The sequence below is a fragment of the Aptenodytes forsteri genome, unplaced genomic scaffold (assembly GCF_000699145.1).
Source record: "Aptenodytes forsteri isolate BGI_AS27 unplaced genomic scaffold, ASM69914v1 Scaffold126, whole genome shotgun sequence".
NCBI classification, from domain to species: domain Eukaryota; kingdom Metazoa; phylum Chordata; class Aves; order Sphenisciformes; family Spheniscidae; genus Aptenodytes; species Aptenodytes forsteri.
This window is the reverse complement of record NW_008794599.1, coordinates 598,460-620,381: the sequence shown is the minus strand read 5'-3', so window position 1 is coordinate 620,381 and position 21,922 is coordinate 598,460. Positions and strand designations below refer to the sequence as shown.

Sequence of the window (21,922 nt, the reverse complement as noted above, 5' to 3'; positions counted from 1 at the left end):
GAGGGTTTCACCCTAATTAGCAGCCCCCTCGTTTCTCAGAGGGGTGGCTAAGGGTGCTGGAATACTCGTGTATGCACGCAAAAGTCGCAGCACCAAAGAGATCGGCGGCCGAAAACAGGCACTTTGCTGCGATCCTTATTTTTTTTAAGGATGGTTTGAACTCCTCCGCATTTGTTTTCGGGCTCGCCAAAAGGCAATGCTACCTCCTCGCTGGAGAAGCGATGCCACCCGGTGGGTTGGGACAGCGGGTGGAGGTGGAAACCGCCCCGGGTAATGCCTCGCCTTGTGCCTCAGTTTCCCCATTGGTAAAACAGGGATGCGATGTTGGGCACAGCCCTAGAGAATGAGGGGAAGGGACCAGGTTAGAGCTGGTCTTCCTAAAGACGGTGCCACAGCCCGGCTGCAGCAAAGTGCCCTTAACAGAGGGAGGGCTGTGACAAAGCGACACAAGGAGCTTCTTGCCGGCAGCGTGGGTCCAACTCACAGCTGGGCTCCGCGAGTGGAAAGCCAACCCCGAAATGGGGATGCAGCCCCCGGTCCCCCAAGGCCTGCAACCTCGCACCCCTGAGCATCCCTTGGTGGCGGCGCGGGAGCCTTTCCGCGAGCCCCCAGCACCACCTAGTGTTCCCAAATTTTCCTGGCGTTCATTTCTGCATACTCGAGACACGCCTGGCCACGCCGTGTGATGGCTGGTCCCCAGGGCAGCAGCAGAATCCTGCAACCCTTGTCCCTGCATCCGCAAGGACACCCGTCCCCCCGTCCTCCCCCCCCAAGTTACTGCCTCTCTTTTCCCATTTAACAACACAAATCCCTCGTGCAAGCTCTCAGGTGTGAAGGCTGCTCCCCAAAAACCCAGCACCCCCTTCCCACAGCCCTCCCACAGCATCCTCCTTCGTGGGCATGGATTTACAGGGCAGGCTGGAATGCTTCGCCGTCCAAGGTCGCTTCTGCAGAGCTTGGGGAGATACTGGTTTGTAGCTCATCAGGGCTGTATTTCTATTGCTAAAGGTCAATAAATATCAGGGTTTGCGTTTGCTCTTGTCCCCGGTTTGGTTTTTGATGAAATGCAACTGTTAAGATTGATCGGGATGCTGAATATTAGCAGAAATTATAAATGTTTGCTCAGGAAAGAGAGTTGGAGCTGGTGTGCTGGGGAGGAGGGTGACAGCAGGCAGAAATTATAACGGATGACAAATATGGGGAAGAAGAAAAAGTAAATATCAGTATTTACAACGACACTTCCCAAACCTAATTTCAAAAGTGAAGAGTTTAGTGTTAATGTGTCGAGACGACGAACTGATTTTCCCTCTCTCTTTTCAGATGCCGTCTGAAAAGATGCCGTCTCTTTTCAGACGGCATCTCCTTGCCCGTCCCTCGCAGCTTCGTGTCCCCAGTAACCTCACCATCAGTCAGAGGCATTTCTTCCAGCTCCAGGCGCTGAAGATCAACGAATCCCCAGGTAAATGCCACTTGTTTTACTAGGTGACAGGGGTACGAACAGCAAGGGCGAGCCCAGCCGCGGAGCTGGGGAGGTGACATTCCTCCCTCTGCCACCGAGATGTGCCCTTGCTCCGTCGGAAATGGGCGTTGAAGGGGGGGGGGGGGGGGGGGAGGAAAACCAAAAATCAAACCTCTGGAAAGTTGGGGGCTTTTTTTGCTGTGCCCTTCCTCTGCCTGCACCAGCTCCCTTTAAAAGGGCCTGGGGAAAAATGGCAATTTATTTAGCCGAGAAGCGCTGCAGTTGTGCAAAGAACGATCGTTGCAGAAATAAAAAGGGGCAGCTCCCAGGATTTGAAGATTTAATTTTGCCTGGCTCCCAGGGGGCAAATATTAATGGCACAGCCCTGAGGCACCTGCGGGCAGGGCAGGGCAGGGCAGGGGCTGCCTGTACATCTCCTGGCCGGGTCGTGCGGGTGTCACCCCCTCTCCGATGCGGGGACGGAGGTGGTTTCATCGAGCATTTCGTTGCCTGCCTGCTTTTTTTTGCTCCGCATCAGCTGTGAGTTATTTTTTTGCCCTGCTTGCCCCTGTTAAAATTTCCCACGGAGTTTTGCCCACTTTGTGCTCCCTTTTGGGTGCAATTGCTTTAACCTTTAGCCTTCACCACCTCTCTCTGTATCTCCCTTTCTGTTGCCTTTCACCGTTTTCTTGCTCTCCGCCTTCGCTTTCTCTTACATTTCTTTTATCTGGCTACACAATTTTCTTTTTAATGATCTTCTGTCCCTTATTAATGCTTTTGCCTTTTCCAAGCACGCTGCAGTGCTGGCATCCAGCTGGGACCGATGCAGTTTGAATCACATCGTGGCTGAGCTCTCCCTGCTTTTATTTAATTCCAGTCCCCTCTCGCCTGTTTTTACCCAGCTGGGGTCTCAGATCTGTTCACGGGGCGGGGGCAGTAATAGAAACCTTTGGGGTTTTTTTCTTTGCTTGTGTCTGCTTTCTTTGCCAAGCTCTGCCCCAAAGCAATCCCTTTTCGGTCCGGCTGTGCACGGATGCTCTTTGCTCTCTGCAGCTGCAGATGTGCCGTATCGGATTTATTCCTCTTCTCCTTTTGCCATCTGGCAAACTCCTTCCTAGACGTCTTTGCGAGGGAACAGGGTGTTTGCAAGAATTAGGTCACGTTTTGAGCAGAGTTCAACGAGTCCCTCGCCATCTCCTTTGCCAATTCCCAGTTTGTGCCTCCCCGGGGCTCTTTTCACTCCCCATCGCACCCTGCGTGGGGACTAAAGCTGCCCACGGCGAGGAGTGAGTTGTTTGGAGGCAGCCGCAGGTCTGTGCCCCTTCCCCTGTCGCAAGGTACTTCAGCATCACCGCAAATCTGGGGTGCATGCGATGGGTAAGTGCTCAGCTGGCAAGCACCACCGAGATGCGAGGATGCTTTGAAGCATTCCCGGGTACAAGGAAGCCTGGCAGCTCTCCAGCTTGCTTTCCAATTTTCCTGCATCCTAAAATTGCAGGCAACCCGTGCAGCTCATCTCTCCGGATGCGTGTCTACACGGCAGATGACTCTTTCACCCGTCCCCTCTGCCAGCACACGAAAACGAGGGAACTAATTTCCTGGCTCTGACACTCCATCATAGAATCATAGAATCATTGAGGTTGGAAAAGACCTCTAAGATCATCGAGTCCAACTGTTGACCCAACACCACCATGCCCACTAAACCATGTCCCTAAGTGCCTCATCTACTCGTCTTTTAAATACCTCCAGGGATGGGGACTCTACCACTTCCCTGGGCAGCCTGTTCCAATGTTTAACCACTCTTTCAGTAAAGACATTTTTCCTTACATCCAATCTAAACCTCCCCTGGCACAACTTGAGGCCGTTTCCTCTCGTCCTATCGCTTGTTACTTGGGAGAAGAGACTGACCCCCACCTCGCTACAACCTCCTTTCAGGGAGTTGTAGAGAGCGATGAGGTCTCCCCTCAGCCTCCTTTTCTCCAGGCTGAACACCCCCAGCTCCCTCAGCCGCTCCTCATAAGACTTGTTCTCCAAAATTTCTCCATCATTTCCCCCATTTCTCCGAGCAATTAATTCTGAGCTTGTCCCGAGCAAATCTACGCATCGCTCCCTCCTCTTCCCACTGCATGCTCCGGCCTGTATCTAACACTGCATCCTTGGAGATCGCGGGTTCCAAAGAGCATAATATCTTCCCAGAGGGCATCCTGAGATGTTTCTGAGAGCAGCAAACTCCTGCTTTCCTGGTCACTCCCTGCAGATTTGCGTGTCAGTGTAAAGAGACCGGCGGGCTGCTGTTTGCTGTCGGAGGTCCTGTGGATATGTTCAGGGGCTGCAGTTCTGCGTGGGATAGGCAGGGAGAAAATCGACATCAGGAGGTGGAAAATTAGAGATGAGCAGGACACGAACGGTTTCCCGACGCCTCAAAAATACCTAGAATAGGAATTGTGAATTTTTTTCCGGGTCTGATTTCCTATGAAGGCAACAAGCTTTGGAAAAGCTGCTACTCAGGACTTGAGCCCTGGCTTTTTTTTTGGCTGGGTGAGCGGTGCAACGTGGTGGCCAGGACTCCCGCCTCCGGTGGTAGCTCAGTGCCCGCGGCTGGGGAGAGGCCAAACTCTGGACGTAGGTTAGATGAATTACAGTCTTTACATGTGATTTCAAGGCCGTTTAAGGAACTATGAGGGTTTCAAGGAGTGGCTGAGCCCCAGTGAAAATATAGTTATAAATTAGCGATGACTCTTTTTTTTTTTTTGATGTGTTTTATTGGGAAATGGTTACTCTGGATCACGTGGAAATGCGAAGTTTTGCTGAGGTCGGATTCTGTTTAACCTCCGGCTCAGAGATGGTCTTTACTACAATAAATAGACATGGAGAGGTTATTTGTTTCCTTATAGTAAGATCCACCCCCCACACACACCCCGTGGTTTCGTTCTGCAAATATTTGACGGTGCAAATTTCCTGGTAGCCAAGACAGACCAACACGACGCAGCAGAGCGTTCGGTAGGGGCAAATTTCCATTTCAGAGTCAGGTTTAGCTAAAGGTTTAGTTTTTAGCCAAACGCAGCCTTTCAGGATGAGAGGGGCGGTGGGATTTCTGTACCAGGGCCAGCAACTTCATCGCTAATGGCCAAGATTTTTGCCTGGCATTTTTGGCGTCTCATTTGCATTTTTGGACACCCCCTGGTTTTTCTCATGAGCTTGCACAGAGAGGCAGCAACTCCCCAGCTAAATAATTCTTCATGTTTCCAGGCCCTCCATCTCACCACTTGTTTTCCTCCCATTTATTTCTCAACCTCAGTTTCGGGTGTAGGGTTTTTTGGGGGTAAAGCCTCCCATGTGCCTGCAGCACCCCAAATTTTTCTCATTTATTCCAGGGCTTGCGGGACACGCGTTAAAATGGCAGCAGGCTCCTAGGACATTCGTGAAACAATTTAATGGAGGAGCTGCCTAACTAGAGAAAAGAAATGCCTGCAGCTTGGCTTTTGCCTCTGGAAAATTTGAATCGCCCCACCTGAAAAAACACGCACGGTTTGGGCATCCAACCCCACCGCCGATAAAATCAGCGGCGAGAGGATGCCTGCGGGATGCTCCCTCCCTTCCAGCAGCGCCCACCTCTCCGAGCGGTGAGAAAGGATGAATTAATGGATAATTATTTTTACAAGAAGTCACCTGTTTAAACAACATCGCGAGACAGGGGTGAGGGAACAGATTTGGTTTTAATAAATCAAAATAATAATAATAAAGACAGGGCATTGCCAGACAGCGCTTCTAACCATGAAGTCATTTATGAAACAGAGTGGATATATTTAAAACATTAAAATTCGGCTTTCTTACTACAAATTCCCTGCAGCAAGTATATTTGCTCTCAGTGGTGTAAGTACCTGCGCTGCTCCGTAAAAGTGAGTTAAACCCAGGGCTATTGCACAGGAGGCTCTGTCAGTGCTTCTCTTACAAATAGCGATAATAACACTTACCTCTCTCCCAAGGGCGTCGTGGGGGTTAATTATTTAACATTTGTAAAGCACTTGCAAGGCTGGAGACGAAAGTGGAAAGTATTATTAAGAATAAACTACATTTTATAGGAGGCCTGGTCAGAAAATTGCATTCGGAGTTGAAATATGGGTTATGAGCGGGGGTCCCTGGAGGAGCATCCATCATGACCTGGGAAGCACAGAAAATGAAGTGCTTCAAAGAAATTAATCCGTTCTGCAGTATTTCATGGCCGGGGCTGCACTGAGGGGTGCGAGGACCTGGGGTAGGGGGTAATGCCCCAGGCACCCCCCCCCCCCACGAGGTGGGTGATGGGGGCGTCCGATAGAAAGAAATTTAATCATTGCAATGAAACGTGAGCAAATAAAGATTTGGGGGAAAAACCTCGAGACAGCCAGTTTTTTCAAGTCAGGAAGTCGCAGATGAGTTTTGGGGGAGAAAACTGCAACTTAAAGCACCTGGTGTGCCCAGGGGTGGGGGTTTTTTTACGTGTCCCCGGGTCATCTCTCCCCTCCGGCCGGGGTTTGGGGGAGGCTGGGAGCACCTGGGGCTGGCAGGGAGGAGGCAGGTGCTGCAGGCAGGGGAGGAGCATGGCTCACCTGGGCGCAGGTGCGGCAGCGGGATCACCGGGGCAGGTAAGGCTCCGCTGGCTGGGGCTGGCATGAGGAGGATGAGATGAGGAGGGGGCTTCGTGTAGGGGCTGGGGGCTGGCGTGAGGAGGGGGTTGGGAAGGGGAAGGGGCTGGGGAGGAGGGTGGAAAGTCACCCCGAGCCGTGGGACTCACCCCCCATAGCTGGGAGGGGAAGGGACCCCGCCTGACCACCCTTTGGGTGGGTAGGGATGGGGGGGGACCCCTAAACTTGGCATCCGAGCCAGCTCCGTAGGGAGGGAGGAGAGGGGTCAGGGTGGGCGAGCTCAGACCCGCTCCCCTTGGGAAAGCAAAGTGGCGGGGACACAGGGGGTGTGGGCTCTGCCCTCCTCGACCCACCGGGGTGTCCCACCACCCCGGGGTCCCAGTGGGACGGGGCAGAGGAGGGTTTGCTGCTGCCCCTGCCAGGCTGGGCTGCGGCAGTGGGACCTGACGGGGCAGCCCGGCAAACGGGCAGCAACATTTTCCAAGGAGGAAGTTGAAAAATAAACCCAACCTGTGGGGCCTGAAAACGGGCAGAGGCGAGAGCAGGGCAGCCTGCGGGCAAGAGATCCCCCCCAAAAAAAAACCCCAAGCCCCTTGCTGGGCTGCCTGCAGGAAGCTTTCGCCGGCTCCCTGCTCCGCTCCCAGCCAAATTAAATGCAAAAGCTCTGCCTAACAGCTAGACCGAAATCGCTGCTGCGTGCACTGAACCAGAAACTCTCTCTCCCCCCACCTCCTCTCCCTGCAGAATTGCCCAGAAAAGTCTCTTTTAGTGCCCCAAAAATGTGCAGATTAGGAGGAAAAACAGAGTCCAGGGGACCGCCCTGCTCGAGGGACGGTGCCTCCCTTCGCAGGGAGCTGCAGGGGAAGGGTTTCTTCCTTCTTCCTACCAGCTTGTCGTTAAAAAACTAATAACATCTCGCTTTTGCAGCGCAGGGTGCAATCGCCGAGGCACAGGGCGCTTGCAGAGGTTTATGTGGGGCAGCCACAGCTGTCTAATAAACCGAGGGGCGGCCGCGGTACTCAACAGGCTTAGGTTTACGTGTTTAAGGTGAATAACTGGATATATCTGGGATATATTGCAATGGAAATGGTTTCTTTAGTAGCTTGTCTTGGACAGTTTTCCTTGAGGGATGTCGAAGGCAGCTGGGAGGAGCGCTTAGCCTGTGTCACATTGTGGGGCAATCGGGACAATATTGGGACAAGCAATTGTCTCGTCTTCGGAAAACACCGATTTTTGCGGCATTGCTGGTGGCGGTAATGCTGGTTTTGAGTCATTGTTTTGTGCCGGTACTTGTGAGGTAGTAGGGGTTGGTGGAGTCAGGGCTACTCCATCATCGCACATCGCGGAGCTGGAGAGGGAGTTGGGTGCACAGACCTTGGCTCGCCGCGTCCCATGGCAACCACGACCTTTAGAAAGCACTTTAATGTCTTAGGCATCACGCAGAGGGGAAGAAAAATGGCTTTTAAGACGGTAACGCGCATTTCCCAAAACAGATCATTTTTAAAGTCAGACCTTGTTGCCTTAAAACCACAAATAAACAAATGCAGGTCATGAAGAGAAGCAAAAGGATGATGAAGCGCCCGCTCCGAGCCCCTGTAATTAAGATGGCTTTGGCTAATCTGTTTCATTTCTCAGCTTTCTCTGCTGGGCTGTAACTCGGAGCTGCTTCTTGCTGCTTCCCTGGTGGCGGGGCTCAGCGCAGGGGTAGGGACGGAGACTCCAAAGCAGGGACTTATAAATCAGAAGGCAAAAAGAGGCAGCTTGAGGAAGAGCAGTAGCAGGCAGAGAGCAATATAACCTCTCCATCACCAGCTTTTCGGTCTCTCTCTCCCCCAGTGTTTCTTTTCAGGTAGGTCCATTGTGTCTGTTAAAGAGACCTCAGGTCCAGCATCCCGAATTTGAAGCTTTCATCCCAGTTTGAACTTCCACGTTGAATTTTCCCATCGCAGCGGGCCTTTGTTTTAGGATTAGCTCGGTCTATCTCGTGTGTCTATCCGCAGCCGCTGTACAAGCTCCTGCAGTACCTGATGGTCCTTCAGATATTCCCCAGCAATTGAGCCTAATAGGTTCCAATGATGATGATAATTTTTAACATAAGACTAAAACCCCTAAGGATCCTTCAGAGGCAGAAAAGTTGCTTTCCTGGTTTTGCAGATGCGGCTGGGCTCGCGAGTATTAGCAACAAATAACATGATTGCTCGGTGTCACCGTTAACACTCCCCGGTGCAGATGGAGGCAGGGATAGAAGAAAAACCGACGATAATGGGAAGAAATGGTTCAGAGTGGGGTTTTAATCTGACGTTAATGCATTAGGGATCCAGCTCCTGGGGGAGCTAATGGAAGTGCCGCTATGATTAGAAGTGCCTCTGCAGACAAATAAGACAGTACTGGTAATGGAGTGAGGCAGCGCAGGCAGGCAGTGGGCAACAGGAGAGCTTATATTTGTAGGAGATGCCTCTCCTGACATCTCTTGGGTGTCTCCTTTGCCATCTTTCTCTCTGCAGAGGCGCAGTTATCTCACTTCCATGTCTTCTCCTCCAGTCACCCCGTTGCTGGACCACTGCCTTCCCTCCCAGCCTTTTTTAATCACTGGTGGAGTATCGGGGCTGTGGGTTGGTTATGTTGTATTCAGAGGAAGACGTGACACACAGCGAGAGCATACGGGGTAGGAAATGGGCTGATGGAGGACGCGTTTTTGGCCGAAGCGCCTCAGCTGCTGTCAGTCTGTAGGTCTGGGTTTGATGCTCTCCTGCAGTCTCAGATTCAGCATGAGGAGACCCAAACCACCTCTAGAAGGCTGGAAATGGCTTCATTATTTCCAGATATGCACCTCAGCGTCATTCCCCAGCTCCACTGCCTTCCCTCCCAGCCTTTTTTAATCACTGGTGGAGTATCGGGGCTGTGGGTTGGTTATGTTGTATTCAGAGGAAGACGTGACGCACAGCGAGAGCATACGGGGTAGGAAATGGGCTGATGGAGGACGCGTTTTTGGCCGAAGCGCCTCAGCTGCTGTCAGTCTGTAGGTCTGGGTTTGATGCTCTCCTGCAGTATGTTGGGGCAGAGGGGGAAGGAGGGTGGGGCAGAAACAAGGTTGAGGCAAATCTCACTAGTAACAAGTGTAACCTTTCCCCTTTTTTTTTTTTTTCTTTCTTTTTGCAAGCCAAGACATTTCTCTTCTTCACTGAGTCAGCCTTTCCCCCGGGACCGTCCCTGTCACCCGCAGACGCTCCGAGAGCCAGGCGGCAGGTCCCACGGAGAGCAAACCAGCTCTGGTGTGTCTGAACTGCCTGATTTACGGAGCTCGAAGGGCAAAGTTAATTGCAGGGGTGATGGTTGCGACCTGTTTCCAATGGCGAACTTTAGACTGTAATTTCCAAGCTGGGGAAAATGGAAGTGATACCCTGACCGAGACATTATCGATGCACTAATAAAACCTTTAAAAAAAAAAAACTCGGTAAAGCAAATGAGACCTTTGGAAAACTCAAAGGGCCCAGGGTTTGGCTGAAAATAGATTATCTGTGGCTGCCAGGGTAGGGCAAGAGGAGGAGGCGAAAGCCTAGTCAGGCTCCTCGCCATCCTCCCTGCTGCTCCGGACGCTCCCCCGGGTGGTTGGGTGCATTAGCTATAAACCAAGAAGAAACCAGCTCCTTTGGGAGATGATAAGAGCAGATGAAACAGTAAATCATTAAGCCGGCGCAGTGCACGGCATTGTAATATACAGGGGGTAAAGGGCATTAATTACAAGCCAGCAGGGACATGGGTGCGTTATCGAACGCAGAGGTTAGACGACGAGGGAACAGGGCAAAGTCACGTTTTGCAGGCATGCCCTGTAATGGTGGTTGTTGTTACCAACCCCAACATCAGCTGGACCTTCGGCTTTTTCTTTTCCCCAACGTGGTTGATTGCAGGCAAAGTCTCGCTGCATTTGGAGCTGCAGGGATAAACGAGAGCTGTTTGCTCCAGGGTGTTCACAGTTGAAAACATAATTGTGGGGTTTTTTTTCCCCCTGTGCTCGCCTTTTGCATGTTTTCAGAGGAGGAAGAGAAGCAGGAGAAATAGTTTTGCTGGTCACGTGTCCCAGATAAGCCGCCCTGCTTCCTGCTGGCGAGCGATCGGGCGGGTACGGACGGCAGCAACCCCAAAACAGCCCCCGTTGCCCTGCCGAGCTCACCCCATCTCACTTAAGAGCTGTAAGGCGGACGTGCTGGCCAGCCAGGTTGCGCGTACTCCATTTAAACGACCTTTAATTTTCCCGGCTTTGATTGATCAGTGTATCCTTTAGGTCATCCCATTTTGACTGCATCGATCTCATGTGGGAAATCATCAGGTCCCATTAAATATCTGCCTTCAAAATGTAACTGCTGGAGCTAGGTCATGGAGTTATATATTTGACTATATGTTGCCGTGGTAGTGTTATAATTATGGCATTGATACGGCATGATATGGCTGCAGTACTTCTTGTCATGGTATTCCGGGATCGGTTTAGTTCTGCTTTCAGCCATTATCCCGACATTATACCATTGCATGTATCTGATGGGATTCTCTGCTCACCCAGAAAATACAGATTTTTCAGCCATCTCCCTGGCTCAGGCATGCTGCTCCCTTAATCACAGGGATACAGGTGGAAGCTCTGATTCCCCGGTTGTCTCTTTCAAAGGACTAAAGAGACTATTGTATTAACCCACTGGACTGTGCTAGCATTGCTGGTAAACGGCGTCCTGCTTTGATTTTGTGTTTAATTACCCAATGCACCCACTGTCAATAAATCTCTCTTTTTAAGTCATTAAATAAGGCAGAGCCTTGCAGTGCTGCCTGCAAAGCTGCTAGCCAATAGAGTAGAAAATAATATTTCCATGCACAGCTTTTCCACCCTCAGATTAAATCCCCTCCTAAATTTGTTTGCATGAGACCCACCATGATAGCTCATAGGTATTTGGCGAAGACAGGACTGTGGGACCAGCCTGGTGTGTAGGCTGCAAGGACGCCGGCCGTGTCCGCTGCTGCGTGTAGCTGCATGCACCTGGGAGGTGTTTGCAGGAGAAGGCAATGTTTGCTTACCTGGAGGTGTTGGATTAGCTGGTTTGGTTAAACCAGTTCAAATCGGGCAGGTCGGCTACAGGGCTTTAGCAGGTCTGATCTAACCCGGCAGATTTTCCTGCCCGGGGACAGCCGGCCCTGGGAGATGGTATCTGCACGCAGCCAAGCTCCACGGACATGGACTTCATGGGGCGAAACAAGGTGTCCCTGGGACAAACCGACCTGAAATCAGATATTAATAAAGCCAAAGCAACCGCTCTCCCCTCTCAAAGGCTGGCAGCAGCAAGCCATGTTCAACCTCACGCCCAAATTATCCTTTATGCAGAAGGCAGGCAACAGCAGAATAAGAGCATTTTTTGGTTTATATTTCCAGCGAGTGGGGACTGAAGCCCAAAATGCAGCTGGGGGAGGGGGTTTAAAGATAACCGGGTCGTGGGCGTCTGGGATGGGGAGGTCAGGTCCAGCGCCAAACTACGCAGCCCCTTGCTATGTGGATGGCCGGCATCCGTGCCACGAGAGAGCTGGTTTCTGCCCGGCGTTAAGCGCAGCTCGGCACGGAGAGGAGCGTGCCTAAACGGAGGAAGAAGTCCTGGGCGCCGGCAGCACAGCCTTTGCTATCAATTAAAAAAAATCCTAATTGTCCAGCCTGACACAAGCGACCTGTGATCGCGCCAAGACAAGCCCCGGAACATATGCTCAAGCCCACAGCAAAGAGCTAATCGTTTCTCCACCTAATTAAGCAAACCAGCAAATGGCAAACAGGAGCCGGCTGGGTTTTAATTGCTGTAATTCTCCCAGGAAACAGGTCCCCCGGCTCTCCTACTGGCCGTGCACGCGTGTGCTCCAGCACGAAGGGGCAGGGAGGCTGGAGCAGCTCGGCTGGGATCCCCGGGCTCTGCATGGAGCAAATCCTGGCTTAGTGATGCTCCGGAGAGAGAAGAAGGGGTGGGATGAGGCAGTGATGCAGGGAGTGAGTTGGTTTCTTTGCCCAGAACCAAAATGTTTTGTTTCCAGCAGCTTTTGGGGTATTTTTGAAGCTATATTTTCAACAAAATGCTTTGGCTTTGTGAAATAGATGTGAGGTGTGGGGTTTTTTTCCCCCTCCATGGGCTGAAAAAATTTCAGGAATTTAAAAAATTTTTGGACATAGCACACCACTTCAGTGGCTGTTCACAGAGCTAAAGAAACCCACTGATGTTTACCCCAAGACCTTGCTGTTTTCCCTGTGTATTTTCTCTCCTGCCTGGTCCCGAAAAGCCCGCCTTGCCCTGGTCTGCAGCGGATGCTCTCGCTCGTACCTGCAGAAGGGTAGGAAAAGCAGGAGCTACTGCTGGGAGGGATCCCGGGGGATGCAAAGTTCAGGCTGGGGTGTGTCAGAGATTGCAGCAGGTGTGGGGCCTCTGCTAAACTTGTCTGGGTTCCGTTTTTTTCGGGTATTTCCTAATCTTGGGGCAAGGACCTCAGAGAGGTCCCTGGTGTTCCCACCTCTCACCCTTGGAGGGTTTCTCAGTGCTCCTTCCTATTCCCATGTGCCTGGTCAAGCCTTTTCCAGTCCTCCCTGAAAGGGAGATCCCATTTTTTCCAGCGTTATGTCAAATAATTGGTGTAAGTTGTATAATGACGTTGTTTTTCTTTGCCTTGTAGCCAGAGGATGGCGAACTTCAAGGGTCACGCGCTTCCAGGCAGCTTCTTCCTGCTCTTTGGGCTCTGGTGGTCTGTGAAATACCCGCTGCAGTATCTCAGCCAGAAAGTAAATAAGAAATCCCACAGGATTTATTGTTTCCAGCGTGTGGATGCCATCGAAGGGGGAATCAAAATCATCTTTGCTCTAATTGGTAAGGGTTATATTGTACTAGCTATGCTGGTAACTTCCCAGCCTGTAGTGATAACCGTACTGGAGCCGTTACTCCAGAGAAACCGGTCCAGGCGTGGAAGGATGCGTCCTTGATGTTCATCTTGTCTTGCTCTCTAATAGAGTTCGATGTGAAAAGACCAAGTCTCGTACCCCTTCCCAAAGCTGAGCTACCATTAATACAAGCAGGCCTGATTTTTATATCCAGTCCTTTCTCCCTAACGCAAAACCATCAGCTCTTGCTTCCCTGCAGCAATGAGTAGCATCAACCACCATTGCAAATAAACCATCAGAAACCGCGTGCTCTTGCGTGTCTGTGCAGGGATGTTGGCAGAGCAGTTCGTCCCAGACGGTCCACACTTGTACCTCTACAGCGGGGAGAACCGCGACTGGGTGAAGCTGATGAACTGGCAGCACACCACCATGTACCTCTTCTACGGCCTCTCCGGGGTGGTGGACGTCTTCACCTACATCTCCCAGGCGGTGCCGCAGGGTCTGGATCGCCTCATGCTGTCCGTGGCTGTGTTCGTTGAAGGTCGGTAGAAGGCGGCGCTTAATTTGGGGAGGGATGTTGGAGGGTGTGTCAGAGAGGGACCAAAATTTGCCAGACTCAGATATTGCTCTGAACGCCCCTGAAGATAGGACACGTTGTAGGTGATATATTATCGAAGGGCGGTCTGTAGCAAGATGGGAAATACAGGCATCAATAGGTCCTGGCTTTGCCTGGTTTGGGATTTCTGGGGTGACAGCGGCACAAAGCAGCAGGCTGAGTTTCCTCGTTATGATAAATGGCTGGTGGATGCTGCATTCATCTGACATCTACAGAGCTGTTTGCGTGCCCCGCGTTCCCCCCCGAGAGCCATTAATTGCACTGCAGGCATCGTCATCCTCATCTACTTGCATTGCACGTGGCAAATTCAAGTGACTTATTCCGGCTTCAGCACATCATGAATATCATTTTGTCTTCAGGCTGTCTTACAAGTCGCGAGCCAGGATTTCAGACCCCTCTTGGATCACACAGGGAAAAGACACTAGGAAATGAAGGTCTTGCTCATATAGAAAACCCCTTAACGAAGGCCCACCTCCTGTTATTTGCCCTTCCCCTGTCCCAGTGGTTTTTGAAGGAGCAGCAGGGGCAGCTCAACAGGCACAGTTTGGCTTGTAAGAAAAGGAAATCTATCATTTCCAGCTCCCAAGAAAATGGTGAAGTTTAGCAATAGAAAAGCAGGACACAGCAGGAACCTGGCTACGAGGGGAGGGTGACCTGAAGAGGTGATGGCACTGACACGGGAAGACACCCTTCTGTTGGCCTCTCTCTTTGGACCCCGTACTGCTCAGATCCTCCTGCCCCAAGGTTGGGCATCTCATCCCTCCAGGATGGTGGGATGCCAGGAGACCTAGAGGGATGGTGCTACGTGGAGTCCCTTGTTTTCGTGCTGACCTGTCTCCGTTTGCCAAGCGGGCAGGTGATTCACTCTACCAGGGCTCTGTGGTCATGGTTGGTATTGCTAATGCTGCTCTAAGCGTGGTACGTATTTTGGCAGGTTGTCTCTTTTACTACCACGTCCTTCACCGCCCCATGCTGGATCAGCATATCCACTCCCTGCTGCTCATCGCCATCTTTTCAGGGGCCTGCAGCACCATGCTGGAGGTCTTCCTCCGTGACAACATTGTCCTGGAGATGTTCAGAGCCGGTGTCACCATCATCCAGGGAACGTGGTTCTGGCAGGTCAGTTCTGCCTTCTCTTGTGGAGCAGAGCGCCGAGGTAGGAGAGCGATGGGAAAAGAGGAAAAGAAGCCGTACATCACGTATCAATCGCACGTCTCTGAAGGATAATTTTGCCAGGCTCTCTTCATAAATAGATCATAACCCAGAATGAAAATGTACTTATCACAGGTCATCTCTGATGATTGCTCCTGCTGAAATAGCTGTTTGTCTTGGCTTATTGCTTCTCTGGGGGGAACAGCAAAAGCGAGCGCTCGCAGTGAGTGAGCAACATTTTACAGTATCTAACAACGAAGTACTAATTGCTTAATGTGTCTAATGCACCCCGCAGCACTCCCTCTGGTTTAGTGGAAAGATGCAAACCCCACCAAGCAATAAAATGGCTGAGTAAAAATACGGTCAGCTGCTTGCTTTGGTAGTAGTTGGAGAAGCAAAGAGATCAGCTGGAGAGAACCACTCCCAAAACTAAGCTGCTGAAAAGAAATGTGAGTTCCCCTCCTCTTTCTCAGCCCCAGGGCTGCTGCGCTAACTCAAACTCAAATTCGGAGATTAAAAACTGTGCTAAGCTTGTAAAATACTAAATTTGGAGTTTTTAAAGAACGGCTAGGAGTCTGCAATGCAGAGGGACAGATGTATCTTGATATTGTACAGAAGAAGAGCGACCGCAGGCGCAGACTTGCCTTGTGTGGCCTCTCACTGCAAGGCTGGACTTTTAACGGGGCCAGCACTGTCTCAGCAAAAACCACTATCCTGGTCAGGGCTCGAGTCCCTCGGTCACCGCGTGGATCATGGTGATAACCGAGATGGACAGAGGGGTGCTGGAGGGCTTCAGTACATTGATTTTTTTTCCTCTAAGGTAATAATGTGTTTGTTCCACCCAGATCGGGGTCGTGCTGTTCCAGCCGTGGGGAGGTCTGGTGTGGGATGAGAAGGACCACAGCAACATCATGTTCCTCACCATGTGCTTCTTCTGGCACTGGGCAGCCGCTGTGGCCATCCTGGCTATAAACTACACTCTCGCTTACTGGTACGGCTGGGGCATGAATTTGGGCGGGAGCAGGGTTGGGCAGACAGGGATGGGGATGCAGATGTACTCCAGCCCATCCTGGAGTACAAAGTCACAGCTGAATAAGCAGCCCCTGACTGCTGCAAGTTTTAGGGCACGGCGACAAATGTGCATGTTATTTGTCAAGTGCACAGAATGCAAAAGAGTGTCAGCAAGAGGCACGGGCATTAAACGCGGAGAAGTCAAATAACCGAGCCCCTGAAGCCGCTCCTGGAACTCACACCACTTTTTTTTTCCTCTGCACCGGGTGCTGGAAGTCAAACTTTAATTCGATAGAGAAATCAAAGCATTACCGCCTGACACTTTGTCCCCTCCCTTGCAAGGATTTTGAAGCGGTCGACAGTCACTGAGTTATTAGAGGTACAACAGCACTGTCGGATTGCTAAGACATCGCCAGCCCCCGGCACAGCTTTTCCAAGGGAGCGGGAAGGGGACGTTATCCCACTTTCAGGGGTGCTCCCACAGCCCATGAGCCTCTAAGGGACGCTGCATGGCTTGCTGAGACGTGGGCTACAAAAGGGATAGTCCAGTCTATGCAAGCAAATAGACTTTATACAGAATAAAAAAAAAACATCCCACCCCCCACCCCTAAACCAGCATTTTAGGACCTTCGTAATAATTTCTCCCCCTCTGTGTATTCATTACAAGTGCAATTCGCTCCCCTGAGCAGTCTGGCGAGTGGCAGTAGTGTGGGGGTTTTGCTAACGGTGATTTGTTGCTCGTGCATTACAGCTGCATCCAGAGGTGCAGGAGAGGCAGCGGAGAGCCCTACATCGGTCTCGGAGTCCGGCAGCAAAAGCGTGACATGACCTCCCAAGCCGCCTTCTTAAATGGGTCTGATGAAGAGTGAAGAGGGTGCGAGCTCCTTCTCCAAATACGTGAAGAAGCCGTTTTCTAGAAGAAAAAAAATATTTAAATCAAATTAAGTATTTATGTTTTGTGAGAGCAAAGAGAGGTGCCACCGTTCTGCTGCTGGGAAGCGTGTTGAGCGCATGGCTGGTATCTGCCCTCCGTCCGTACCCGAATGTTATTGCCACCTCTGAAACGAGCATCGCTTGCGGTGATTCTTAGCAACAAAATTAAGTGCAGAAATCCAACCCGAGGAGATCACTTCGTCCTATGGGTTCTCGTGTGTGTTTCCATAGCGATGGAGAGCCTCCTTTGGCTGGCCAGCTGACTTTTCCAAGCACCTGGAGGCTTTGACCTGCCGCGATTGCAGTCAGGGAAACCTCCAGGCTGAGGTCATGTACCTCCAGACCAAGGCATCATCCCAAGGAGGAAGAGTAAAAGAGTGTGAAATGCGAGCCTGATGTCAAATTTGCAACATCGTGGCTTGATTGTGCACAATACAAATTTTACCACCGAAGCTTTGAACTAAAGAGGGGTTTTGTTAATAGTTTTCATGTTCACTCAAAGGCTGAAAGAGTGAATAAACGTGAAATAAAAATCCTCACTGAGCTGATATCCTTAAATTTAAGTCTGATAAATTATAGAGTGTGTAATAATAGCTTAGACAAATCCACCCCTTAGACCTGTAAAGCCCGAAGGGCTGTAAGATACACGGCTAAGCAGCAGGGATTCATAAAACGTCCCAGTTTTCCATTGAAAATAAACCCCTCCGCTGGGAAAGCGAGACGAAACAGGCACACGTTTTGTTTTTAGCCTGCCTTTGCCAGCTAATTTCTTGCAAAAATCGACTGGAAATGCCACCTCCTAGATAGGAGGAAAACGTGCCAGTAGTGAGTAGGGGATTAAAAAAAAAATATATATATATAAAAAATAAACACCAGCGCAAGCTGAATTGCAACTGTTCGTGTCTCAAACGCTGGGGCTGGAAGGCTGGATGGCAGCTGATTTTTGTGTTCATGTTCGTGACCGAAGAGAAAAGCAGCTGCTGGCAGGTCCCAGCGTCTGCGACTGTGTGCTCACACCCGGGGAAGGCAAAGCTCGTCTTTTAACACCCTTTCCCCTTGTGCAAGGAGCTTGTTGCGGACTAAGGGGGCTACAGCCTGGATTTTATTGCTTATTAACAGTGCTACAGAGACTAACTAGCTTTCCTTGAAGGCCAGCTTTCCTAGATTTCCACCACTGAGCCAGTTTATTTCGCAGGGCTGGATATTGGGAGGTGGAAACAGGCTTGGTGTGAAGAGCATTAAGCAGGGGAGAAATACACCTCCGTAAATCCAGCTGATAAACGCCGCGCAATTAAGTCTCCCGAGTTGTAACCGCTGAACACGGTGAGCATTTTGCGGCTACTTTTTTTTTCTGCCAAGGGGAACAGTTTTTCGAAACGGCACGAATTCCTCTTGCTGCTACGATGAGACGCGACCCCGGGGAGAGCGTTTTGCAGGCTGCTGCCTCCTAACGCACAGGGAAAACCCTATTTGCAAGGTGACAAACCGAGTTACCTCGAGTGCTGCAGGACAGGAATCAGCTTAACCGAAGAGCAAAAAGGCCTTTGCGTGGTGCTCTGAACTAGTTCTGGCCTGCTCTGAATTATTTGCTTTTAGAAAACAGACCAAACATCACTATTCCCACTGAAGAGCCACATGAGGGCAGCACCAGGTGGCAAAGCTGGTGCTGGACGTGCCGGAGCGTACTCCGGGCCGGCTGAGGTTGCAGTCCCCTTGCAGCCACCCTCCTCCTTGCTACCCCCAAAAGTCAAAGGTTATTTCCACCCGAGGGCACACAGATTAAAGCTGACCTTGGTTTTTAAAAGCACTCCTTGCTTTTGAAGGTGGGAGAGGGTTGATTTAATTCTTCACAGCGCTCTTTGACGCTCTTAATCAAGTCACCATCTCCTTTCACCTCGAGGTTTTCTTTGTCCCTTGTCACTACGTGGCCACAAAACACTTTTCCCCTTGTAGCACCCGGTGTCTGGAATAGTTTCTGTCTGCCTCATTAACTCCCCGCTCCTACAAACATCCCAGAACCGTCAGTATAGCGCTCGCTAATTTGTTTTCCAACTCTGGAGCACATTCTTTCCCGAGGTATGAAGGTCAGCGAAGGAGGAGAGAGATAGCCTGGGATTAAGTAAGAAAATACAGGTGGTGTTCATTTCTGGATGAACCTGGCTAAAAACCACATTTGTAAATAGCTTAGGTGCCCAGACAAGGGCGTGAAGGTTGCCGGGTACACGGTGCGTGGTCCAGAGATGCTTTATTATATAGCGAGGTGCAATCACAAGCCATCCTCACGTTTATTTCTTATGTGATAGATGTATCAGGACACTCCTAAATGGAGTATTGTTTTTAACACGACCTTAATATCAACCAGTAGGCCTGGATTATGTTTTTCACCATATAAATTGAATTCTCAGCTAGTGTCTTGGAACTGTACTGGACCCATTGGCCGTGCAGCTGGAGTGGGCCTGGGCTGTATTTGTAGCCGTGGCCACAGCTGGCTTTGAAAGCAATGACTGTAATGCCCTGGGCGATGTCTCGGGGGTGGTTTTTGTTTCGTGTAGCTGCAGCCTGATGGTGATGGACGGTGTCGCTCAAGGGTGGGGGCTGCCGGTGTTCCTGGAATAAGTGACCTGCTCATCCGAGGCAGGAAGGAGCCGCTGATCCTCCCGACGGTAATATCTAACCTCCTCTTACGAAGGAACCAAGACAACACCCCCCAAAGCAGCCAAATATTTTGGCAGCTGTCTCTTCTTCCAGCTAGAAAGACAAGCCCTTCATCAAGAGCCCTAGCGCAGCCCGTCCACAAGCCACTCATTCCTCGGGCAGAGATAGGATCTGCCGCTGCCACCCTTCGCGGACGCGTTTATGTAAGGCTGAAATGATGGTGTAGGCAGCAGAACAAGCCCTGCCTATGCTTATACCACCTGCCTCACCTCCTCTGTTGCCTGTTTATGAAAGCTGGTGTTAGCATTTGTCATAATAATAATAATAATACTTTGCACTTCCCGAACAACCATCCATCTGCAGCGCTCGAGCTGCTGGCAAACCTTTAATTAGATTGTGCCTCCCACCACCCCCAGGAAGTAGGCAAACATTATCACATTTTTTCATTAGCACCGAGGCTGATGATGAACCTTCAGGGAGAGGATGTTGCAGTTACAGCTGAGAAAAAAGAAAAAGAAGAGGGTGGGGGGGATCAAATTCAGTTCAGGGTTTAGCTTGAGAACATGAGAGGGGCTGGTCTCTCCCTGGGAGGAAGAGGAGGGCAGGCGTGTGCTGGTACAATCCCATAATACTCCTCCACGCCTCAGCGGTTTGCAGCTAAGGAACTGTAGTGGAGTTGCATCCATTTGTGCCTGCAGTGATTTTTAGCACGCACGGCGCGTGAGTGACCCGCTCTGTGTCCTTGGGGGGGGGGGCTGCCATCCTTTCTCTGGGTACCCCCGCATCGGGCTGTTGTTCCCAACCACTTGTCACAGTTTCACCCTTGTTTTTATCATGGGGGTGGTTTAAAAGGCTAGCAACCCCCCTTTCTCCACCATGTCATGCACCTACAACTTTTTTCCCCTCTCTGACTGGCAGGTACTTTAACACGAGTTGCCCTTTCCATAGAAACCTTTCTCTCTGAGCTTTCCTCTTTGCTGGCCCTTTAAACTCCACGGAAAAAGGCACCTTCAGCCTCCGAGCAGATACGGTTCAGCTGGGCCTTGTTTCCTCCCCTCTCCCTCCAGCTGCTGCCCTCCCAGCTTGTGTTTTCCCACTTCCTCCGAGGACTTGACTCGTCCTGCTTGGGAAGCAGCTTTGTGCTAAGTTGCCTTTTGGGGTGATGGTTTGTAGGGCTGGGTGGTTGCAGAAGGGAAAACTGAGCTGCAAAGAGGTCCCTGACGGTGCCGCTGCTCTTTTTCCAGCAAGGAAGGTGTGCTTTTTTTTGCTGTGTTACTTTCAGGGGAAGGTCTGTAAGGAAGAGCTCGTACGGGGGTTGCATTTCTCTCTGTGCTTGGGTTTAATGCGGTAGCAAGCTCCTGAAGCTTTAGCTTGGGTGAAGCTGCCTGTGTTTACGGAAGCCTCTCCGCTGCCGTGGGCTTCCCTGATGTTACAGGACCCTTTTGCATGTGTGCTCAGCCCTCTGCAACGCATCTTGCTCCCCGAGCCCCGTTGGAGGTGAGCAGCGACAGGCGTACGGCACGGCTGCGTGCCAGCACCACCACCAGCTTCTTGTTTTCCTTCCTTCCTCCTACTTGCTACCGCTGATACGGAGATAATGGGTATAAAAGAGCTCCTGGCTATGGCTTGGTGGCTTTTATGGCTGTGCTGGAGAACGGCCCATCGCCTCGGGGAGGGTTGTGCAGGCTGATTTGCTTCCATGCTATTCCAGCCTTGGGGCTTCCCTGGGGCGCTGGCTCACGTGCGTGGCTCTTGGCAGGGCTGGCCATGGTTTATCCTGCGGCCCTGCTGGGTTTTGTTTTTCGGTTGCACGAGGAGTTATGTGCATGTGGTTGCAACCAGGAGAAATACCGGGTTGGGAATACACTGAGTGGTTGTTAGTGGTCCTCGGGTGGCACTCCTGAGCGACGCCGAGTGTTTCTGCACCATCAACTCGGTGCTTCGGAGGGAGATGGGGACGCTGGGGTGGCCCGTGGTATTTATTTGCCTTGAGGCACTTGCGTTGCTCATCTCTGCAGCCGGTGAGGTGCTAAGGCTGGGCATGCAGCCATCGGCGGTGTGATCTGCGGCAGATCGGTAGTGGCTTGTGTCTGTGGGTGCTTGGAGTTGGGCAGCGTCGGGTGTCGGATAGGTAAAAAGGAGTGGGAACAGGCTGCTGTGTCCTGCCAGCCCATCTTTTGGGGAAGAGAGCGCCATCGTCCTCCTCCTCTTGGCTGCTGTGGGCTGGGAGATGGATCTCAGAAGGGCTCTGCTCTGGTTTGGGAGCTCCTGGCCCAAAATCTCCTGCCTACAGGTGCTTTTTATAAGGGCAGACCCCCCTAAAAGGGTTATCGTGTACCTGGGAGCCCAGTTCAGAGACTTCAGAGCCCTTGCAGCAGAGCTTGGCCGCACCGGGCGATGCCGCAGCCTTGTCTCTTCTTGGCTCCTTCCCCAGTCAGCCAGAAAACCCAACATAATAACTGAATATACGTGGTTGCCATGGGAACGGGAATTGGCTGCTCATCCTGATTTTTGTGGCAAATTCCAGGAGCCTCTTTTTTTTTTTTTTTTTTTTTTTTTTTTTTTCTTTTTTTTAAGTCATAACTAAA

At 51.2% G+C, this 21,922-nt stretch overlaps 1 protein-coding gene across 1 annotated transcript; it reads left to right on the top strand.

Annotated features, from left to right (window-relative positions):
• The first annotated feature begins 12,772 nt into the window (after nucleotides 1-12,772).
• On the top strand, nucleotides 12,773-16,615 carry LOC103893750 (transmembrane protein 45B). The gene is made up of 5 exons (XM_009272986.1): nucleotides 12,773-12,956; nucleotides 13,296-13,508; nucleotides 14,518-14,702; nucleotides 15,581-15,726; nucleotides 16,498-16,615. The coding sequence occupies exons 1-5, from the start codon at nucleotides 12,773-12,775 to the stop codon at nucleotides 16,613-16,615; spliced, it is 846 nt and encodes a 281-aa protein (XP_009271261.1).
• The last annotated feature ends 5,307 nt before the right edge of the window (nucleotides 16,616-21,922 follow it).